Raw genomic sequence first — 9027 nt, 5'->3', positions numbered from 1 at the left:
AAGGAGACAGACAGACAGGCTCCTGGAAGGCTTGCTCCCCCCAGGGCCCGCCATGCAAGACCCTGCATACACCAGCATATTACAGCTCATATCGCATTCAGGACCATTCTTATTCCTCTCCTCACATTATTTCCACATTGGTTTCTCCTCAGATGGCCTCCCAAAACATACAAACAAAGCCTCCACTGAAACAATTAGTGTTTCACCGAGCCTACTAGAATGCAGAACCATATTGCTTTAAACTACTACAGTACCTGATATTTTCAGTTCTATAGGGGGCCTAGGGAGTAGTATGGATATAACAGTCTGGCCTGGAGTGTAGAATGTAGGGATTCCGATTTAAAATGTTGTGCAGTTTGAATTGTGTAGTGTGGTGAGGCATGTTTTGCCCGTGTGTACAGTACTCTGCAGTGTGACTTGCAGCACAACATCGTGTGAAATTTGTTTCAGTACGGGTGGGAGTAAAGTTGTGTACTCACTCGTACCTTGTGCAGGGAGAAGGTGCGGACGCAGAAGGTGGCCAGCTCTATGGTGTCCAGTAGAGTCACCTGGGTCATCCCATAGGTCTCAGTTCCTCGACTGGGCCAGTACTGGTCACACTTGATCTGAGGAGAGCGGAGACGAGGTGGGTAAGTGCACAGGCACTCCCAAACACGCAACTCAGGCAAACGATGGCATTCATTCACACATATACACATCACACAAAAACGCAAACATGCACGCATACACACACAAATGTGAAAACGCGCACACCACACACAAAATCACACCGAATCCTATTACACAGTGAACCCCATTCCTTCACCAGCCGTCCTAAAAAGAAAAAGAAAAATGCATTTAAACAGAACACACCAGGGCCCGGTTTCCCGATAGAACATTAGCTTAGTGTGTTTTAACGATGCCTCATTCCTGTAACGGCCAAAGAACTCACATGCGCTTCCCAAAAGACATTTTGAGACATTTCTCAAAGTTCGTAGTCGGAGCTTGTGTCGATACAAATAGGATCGAAAGAAAGGCAGCACTGCTCTCAGATCAGCTTTCTCCATTCACATCTTACCTTAACATTCAGATTATTCCACAATACTGATGACAGATCAGTTCCTAGAGATAGGCTATCACTTATGGTACCAGTCAAAAGATTGGACATCTACTCATTCAAGGGTTTTTCTTTATTTTATTTTTTTCTATTTTCTACATTGTAGAATAATAGTGAAAACATCAAAACTATGAAATAACACATATGGAATCATGTAGTAACCAAAAAAGTGTTAAACAAATCCAAATCTATTTTATATTTGAGATTCTTCAAATCAGCCACCCATTGCCTCGATGACAGCTTTGCACACTCTTGGCATTCTCTCAACCAGCTTCATGAGGTAGTCCCCTGGAATGCATTTAAATGAACAGGTGTGCCTTGTTAAAAGTACATTTGTGGAATTTCTTTCCTTCTTAATGCATTTGAGCAAATCAGTTGCATTGTGACAAGGTAGGGGTGGTATATTGAAGAATCTAAAATAAAATAAACTATTTTGATTTCACTTTTTTGGTTACTACATGATTCCATATGTTCCATTCCTTAGTTTTGATGTCTCCACTATTATTCTACAATGTAGAACATTTTTAAAATAAAGAAAAACCCTGGAATGAGTAGGCGTGTCCAAACTTTTGACTGGTACTGCATATGGCTGTGAAGATTAAGGTGGCTTATTCTAATGCTTCCCCTATAATAATAGACTCATCGTATATTTGGTACATCATTGCTCACATGTTGTTACACATCATGAAATACACTGAGTATACCAAACATTAGGAACACCTTCGGGCCCTGCGATGCCTTTACATTTTCTATACTTTAGGAAAATAAACAGAGAGCACCGGGGGAATGAAAGGAAAAAAATAAGTGTCAAATCAACTCCTTTCCTGAAGGCTTCACCTACAATCATCAAACCCCTCCCCGTCCCTCCATCTTCCCGTCCCCCTGCCTCCCCCTAGCAACAACCGCCAATCAATCAAGGGTGGGTATGTTTCCCTTTCAGCAGAGATACACACAGTGTGTCCAAGACAGCTCCCCCACCACTCCCCCAACACTCAGTCACCCTATCCACCCTTTAATGAAGATTCATTCAATACGCGGCAATCAACCCCCCCCCCCCCCCCCAGGCCCTGATGCGATGTGACAGCTAGTCCAGGAAACGCATCGTTCTAACACTCTCATTGCGTTCACAGTCGACGCCTGCCGCCTGCTAACCCTGATGGTTTCTGACAGGGGTGGAACACACACGACGGAGGGACAGGTAAACGGATGAAAAGGGCAGCGATGGAGGAGGATAACAGAAAACGAGGTAAGATACCTGAGGTAAAGAAACTTGGCATTCTTCGTATTGTTGAAAGACGATTCACAATGCCTAGGCTGATTATGGCTTGCATGTAGACAACAACATTGCACTAACCACAAATGATTCTCTGTTCCTGTACACTTTAAAGTGCCTCATGCTTTCCTCAGATGCACTGCAGAATTTCGAAGTAGTTTTTCTGTACAGTCTGTTTTGGTCAGAAAACAAGCCTAGCACTGATCCAGGGGGAACACCAGATTCAATTCCAAAGTTATTTACCCGTGATTTCTCTTCCAGTCTGGTCATCATGACCACAGTGGCTGCCCTCTGTTCCCACACCATCCTCCAGAAGTCCCCGAACGTCTCGGGCAAAGGACCCTGCGTTGCGATGTAGGCATTCTGCTTCCTGTAACCGTCTATGTAGTTGGCGTTGATATAGTCGCTGCCTATGATACCTGGGAATTGAGAGAAGAGAGTAATAGAGTTGAAGAAGGGACCATTTCTAGAATGGTTGGTTGTTAATAAGCCAAGTGGCCAACTTTAATGGCTCAGGCAATTTTCCGGCTTCGACTGTGTTCTTATTGCTCTTATCGCCGTGTTCTTAGGTCACTGTGTCCTCTCTCTTTCCACCTTTCTTTCTCTCTCAATTTCTTTCTTTCTTTCACTTTCATCCTCTCTCTCTGTCTCTCTGTCTCTGTCTCTCTGTCTCTGTGTCTCTGTGTGTCTCTCTCTCTCTCTCTCTCTCTATCTCTCTCTCTCTCTCTCTCTTTCTCTCCCTCTCTCTCTCTCTCTTTCTCGCTTATGTTTTATTTATGTATTTCTCTGGCCTGGTGTTGTGGTTGTGATTTAGTGTTGATGCTGGAGTGCGCAGTAAGGAGCGCGGGGCCTGTGGAGTAAATCAGTGCTCCGAGCGGTCCTCTCTCCTCCATCGCTCTACAGCCGTCACCACGGCCTGTCACACACACAGGCCCCACTAAATCTCAGCTAAAATAGCCCTCCTGCACGCAGGCTGGGGGAGTGTTTGTGTCAGAATAAGCCCTGCAGTGTGTCTGATTGTGTGTCACTGACATATGTATGAAATCGAGCACACAGCCATGCAATCTCCATAGTCAAACATTGGCTGTAGCATGGCCTGACTGAAGAACTCAGTGACTTTTAACGTGGCACCGTCATAGGATGCCACCTTTCCAACAAGTCAGTTCATAACATTTCTACGCTGCTAGAGCTGCCCCGGTCAACTGTAAGTGCTGTTATTGTGAAGTGGAAACGTCTAGGAGCAACAACGGCTCAACTGTGAAGTGGTAGACCTCACAAGCTCACAGAACGGGACTGCCAAATGCTGAAGAGCGTAGCGTGTAAAAATCGTCTGTCCTCGATTGCAACACTCACTACCGAGTTCCAAACTGCCTCTGGAAGCAAAGTCAGCACAATAACGGTTCGTCAGGAGCTTCATGAGATGGGTTTCCATGGCCGGCAAGCCGCACACAAGCCTAAGATCACCATGTGCAATGCCAAGCATTGGCAGGAGTGGTGTAAAGCTCGGCGCCATTCTACTCTGGAGCAGTGAACACGCGTTCTCTGGTGTGATGAATCACGCTTCACCATCTAGCAGTCCGATGGATGAATCTGGGTTTGGCGGATGCCAGGAGAACGCTACCTGCCCGAATGCATAGTGCCAACTGTAATGTTTGGTGGAGGAGGAATAATGGTCTAGGGCTGTTTTTTATGGTTCGGGCTAGGCCCATTAGTTCCAATGAAGGGAAATCTTAACGCTACAGCATACAACTATATTTTAGACAATTCTGTGCTTCCAACTTTGTGGCAACAGTTTGGGGAAGGCCCTTTCCTGTTTCAGCATGACAATGCCCCCATGCACAAAGCAAGCTCCATAGAGAAATGGTTTGTCGAGATCGATCTGGAAGAACTTGACTGGCCTGTACAAAGCCCTGACCTCAACCCCATGGTTGAATGGAAGCAAGTCCCCGCAGCAATGTTCCAACATCTAGTGGAAATCCTTCCCAGAAGAGTAGAGGCTGTTATAGCAGCAAAGGGGAGGAACAACTCCATATTAATGATTTTGGAATGAGATGTTCGACAAGCAGGTGTCCACATACTTTTGGTCATGTAGTGTAGGTCTATCTGTGTGTGTGTGTGTGTGTGTGTGTGTGTGTGTGTGTGTGTGTGTGTGTGTGTGTGTGTGTGTGTGTGTGTGTGTGTGTGTGTGTGTGTGTGTGTGCGTGTGCGTGTGTGGGTGTGTGAGAGAGTCAAATGTAGCTCATCATTCCTGTCTGTCAAAAATAGCCATCGTCTATGTGTGTATGCTCTTGAGACCCTGTCAGCTTAATATGTCCCAATGTCCAAAGCCTTTGACGCCATACACATTCACAATACATTCTTTAGGCAAATGCATATATAATATATGGGAGCTCTGAGAATACCATTCGTTTAGTCTCCAACGTATCCTCCGACCATTGTATCTATCTTCAACCAAGCAATCTGTAATCTCAATGAGCCTACTAATTGTATTTACTCTTATCTAGACTAGAGTCTACTCTTCTATCAACTAATAAAAGATGGTTGAATGTCACACGCCTTCCTTTATCAGACGTATAACATACTAGTTATAACTCTTAAACTCTAAAACGCTTCAACAGACTGCAATGGCCGCTCGAAAAGTCACGTTCCTTAATTGACGTTTTCGCACTCAAGCGACAAGCAATGAAACACTCGACTGGGCTAATTTAAGAGTAGGGAGACGCGACAAAGAGCGCGGCGACAACCGTGGGGGGAGAGAGAGAAAGCAAGAGAAAAGGCAAACGTCATTAAAAAGGATCCCACGTTGCACAATGCGATTGTGGCGCATTGGCGTTAGTCATAGCTAAGTGAACAGCAAATGGCTGCATACATGAATTGTTCTACTGCTGTGACTAATGGCAAAATCACTGCACTGTAAAATGGAAATTTCAGACTTGATTAATTTATGTATTTATGGACGCTTTGCCAGGGATGATTTTGTCATGTGTGCTGTCGCACTCTTAAATTGGGCTTATTGCGAACTGTCAAAATCAAGTCGAAATGGATAAGTCGCAGACAAATGTGGAGAGAGGTTGAGAGCTCGGCAGTGTTGTAGGGTGACGAGTTCGCCTGGCTATGACGAACGCTAGGAGACTTTCCCTGTTGAAGGGTGAGCTCCTCTGGCAATGTTCTCAACTAGGCACCAATGTTCATTTCATAAGATCAAATAAGATGAGACCAAAGCGTATTGGGCAGTCAGTCTACCTCAAACCTTGGACTGCAAGACATAACAGACCAACACAGAGTATTGAAGTTGCAATTGGTGGGGTAAAAAAAATCCAAAAAGTGACTAGTCTTACCTTCGATGGGTGCGAGGATGACGCGGGAGTGGTCGTAGGCGATGACGTTGGCATAGCGGTTTTTGGGCTTGTTCACCTCCAGGTTGGAGTGTTCCCATGTAAACTGCTGGCCCGGATCGATGGACTGTGGGACAAGATAGAACACACACGCGCACACGCACACGCACACACACACACACAATATGACATCCTCAGAAAGGAGACGAAAGAAAGATACAGAGAGGGAAGGCACAGAAAGGAACACAACAAAACAGACAGAGTGAGAGAGAGAGATAGCAAGAAAATAATAAACAAGGGAACAGCAGCCTCATTAGCAGTTGCTCCGTGCCCACTTCAAACATAAACGTCTGCGCAGGTGGCTTCATCATCTCGTTAATGTAGACAGCGCATAATGGCAATGAAAATATTGATCAAGGTGGCAGCTCTTCTCTTAGGGAGAAAAAGAGAGAGGGGGAATAAACCAGGTTCCTGGTTCCCGACACTGCTGGCAAGACAAATGCTGCCCGCGCTTGGAATACGAGATTTCCGGATAAATATTCTATTCCCTTGTCAGGGTAATTTAGTATTCCATTATGATTCGGCGCTCGCTCGCGGGCCCTGGCGCTAGCTTGAAGGATGTTTTCGGTTAGGGCCTGGCGCAGGGAACAGAGATTGAGGCTAAATAAAGTCCAAATAGGAGCCTGATGTAACAGTTTACCCGCAATCATCACAGTGAAATAACAGACAGCCAGCTCGGCACATGGAGAACCTGCTCCGCATTGTCCCCATCTCTGTGTCTCTCTCTCTCATCCCATCCTTCTCCTCTTTTTCTCTTGTCTGGTCTCCCCTGAGGCTGACTGGGATTACTTTGTGTGTAGTAGTGCTCTCCTGAAGGCGTGTGTGTGTGTGTTTGTATAATAGGGTGAGTGTGGTTTCTACTTTAACACTCCTCTCCCTCCTCCACTTCCCCTATCCTGACAAAAAGGTGTTGCCAAGGGGATGAGTATGAGTGACAGCTCCCATTAAAAGGGGGTGGGCCTTTCGTGAATGGGGCATGTTGGTGCTGACACCTGATGGATTAGTTACTCCACCTCCTCAGTACATTCCATAGCTTTAGGCGATGATGGACCCTTCGGAAAAAGTCTCCTCCTCTTCCCTGTCTCCGAACCTCCACCAGCCACCGCACCTCTCCATCCAGCTCCTGTACTGCATTCCTGATCATTAACCGAGCTCCCCTTCCTACCCCTCTCCTCTCTACGCTTTCTTCCCTCCCTCCTCCTCCTCTCCTCCCACCATCACCCCGCCACACTAGAAAAACCAATCACTCAGAGCCCCAAAGAGTCCGGGCTTGGCAAGCCAAGACGCCCAGATGAGCAGCCATTCATCAAGAAAATAACAAAAATGAAAATTACACTTCTCCATTTAATTTGGTCATTTATTTTTCTGGGGGAGCGAGGTGGAGAGGGGGAGCGAGGTGGAGAGGGGAGAGGGGGAGCGAGATGGAGAGGGGAGAGGGGGAGCAAGGTGGAGAGGGGGAGCGTGATGGAGAGAGAGAGAGAGAGAGAGAGAGAGAGAGAGAGAGAGAGAGAGAGAGAGAGAGAGAGAGAGAGAGAGAGAGAGAGAGAGAGAGAGAGAGAGAGAGAGAGAGAGAGAGAGAGAGAGAGAGAGAGAGAGAGAGAGAGAGAGAGAGAGAGAGAGAGAGAGAGAGAGAGAGAGAGAGAGAGAGAGAGAAGAGTGCACTGTAAGTAGCATTCCTTTCGGAGCCAAGTAATTAAGAACTTTGCGTTGTACCAAAGTGTTCCGAAGTGTCAACAAGTCACTTTCTCCAAAACCTCACCGATGACTCGATACCCTCCTCCTTCTCTGCCTCGCCCGTGTGAAGGGAAGTCGATTTGGTACACGGTCCAACCCAGATGTATAAATAATAGATAAGAAGAAGATGTACTGTATGGCTGCAAGCAGTCATTATCCCAACAGCCACCACCATCCACCACCGGCTTAACTGTGGTTCTCCTGTTGGCATCCAGTACTACAGTACCCACAACTCTCCCTGGTGCAGCTCTGATGCTCTGGACGAGGACATTACTGTATGCAAACGAGGGCTGATTCAGCGATCCTGATTCCTAATCAGCGGCGGGGTTCATTTATAACCTCCCTGGCTGCACTCGGGGCTTTGACAGCTCGGTTTCATGCTCGCCCGATGTGTGTGTGTGTGTGTGTGTGTGTGTGTGTGTGTGTGTGTGTGTGTGTGTGTGTGTGTGTAGATCCACCATGCTGCAGCTAAGAATCTTAAGGGTGGTTGACAGGCCATCCGTTGACTGGTGTGGGACTGGACGCATTATGACGGAATAGGTGCTCAGTTATTTTTGGTGTGATTAAGAAATTGCATTGGGGGAATTGCATTGGTTGTCTGGAAACCCAACATTTAAGTATAGAATGGAATTTGTGTTAATTCATTATTTTGCGCCCAATTGAAGAGGATGTGGTGGCAGATAACATGCCACTACAATGTTAATACAGTTAATTCACTAAAACCTTGGAATCCCAGTAACCTCCTTCTACCCTGGTCAGGGGTGAAGTTTCCCCTAGGTACAGATCTAGGATCAGCTTCCCCCTCCCCAAATCCTAACCTTAACCGTTAGTGTGGAAAATGCAAAACTGACCCAAGATCAGCGTCTAGACGCAACGTCCCCCTACACCATTCTACCTCACCAGAGACCCAACTTTAACCCTTAACCCCTGACCCCGGCCCACTCACCTCATACTCCTGGGAGAGCTTCAGGTTGTCGTTGGCTTTGAGAAGCTCCGTGTGTTCAGCCAGCTCCGCGATGGGGATGGGTGGATGATTCATCATACCTGTTCGCCACACAGATGGAGAGAGAGGGAACCGAGGGAGGGGGGAAGGAGGGATAGAAAGAAAGTGCGTCAGTACAGCTGCCATGGCATTTGAAGTGAGAGGCTAAAACCCTCAAAAAGTTAAGAGAATGACAGGACAAGGGTTTGGGGGGAATGGGGGGTTGTGGATAATGCGGTTCTGCTAGCTGCAGAGGAGACAGAGGGGGGGGGGTAAGTGAGAAAGCCTTAAGTGACAAGGGAGGGAGGGAATACTGGGGAACATTCTGGAATTCAAACACACAGTCCGTATGGAGTTGATGGGTGATGTTAAGGAGTACAGTTGAGACCAGGCCGGAGCTCAAATTTTTATTCTGCACACTCACTACTATTCCCCTTCGTAATGGCGCACAAGTTAAAGGGCCGCAAATGAAGGACAACCAATGGGTGATTGCCATGGTGAGAAAGAACCCCCCGACCAATTACCGCTCAAGTCTACAGAGAGACGC

The 9027-nt window shown here is 46.8% G+C and overlaps 1 protein-coding gene across 19 annotated transcripts in view; it reads right to left on the bottom strand.

Moving 5' to 3' along the window:
• The window catches only part of LOC129811066 (receptor-type tyrosine-protein phosphatase S-like), a 278327-nt gene that overhangs the window by 31160 nt on the left and 238140 nt on the right, over positions 1–9027 (bottom strand). For 11 of the 19 annotated variants that reach the window (XM_055862203.1, XM_055862204.1, XM_055862195.1 and 8 more), the window contains 4 exons: positions 8445–8542; positions 5708–5831; positions 2613–2788; positions 480–605 (listed from right to left, as the gene is read on the bottom strand). In XM_055862203.1, coding sequence (XP_055718178.1) covers positions 480–605; positions 2613–2788; positions 5708–5831; positions 8445–8542 — 524 coding nt within the window. The remainder of the gene's footprint in view (positions 1–479; positions 606–2612; positions 2789–5707; positions 5832–8444; positions 8543–9027) is intronic. The other 8 variants (XM_055862196.1, XM_055862214.1, XM_055862201.1 and 5 more) reach the window with 1 other exon arrangement.

The sequence above is a fragment of the Salvelinus fontinalis genome, chromosome 14, assembly GCF_029448725.1.
Source record: "Salvelinus fontinalis isolate EN_2023a chromosome 14, ASM2944872v1, whole genome shotgun sequence".
Lineage (NCBI taxonomy): Eukaryota > Metazoa > Chordata > Actinopteri > Salmoniformes > Salmonidae > Salvelinus > Salvelinus fontinalis.
Note: the sequence above shows the minus strand (reverse complement) of the source record. Positions and strands in the feature narration are given on the sequence as shown.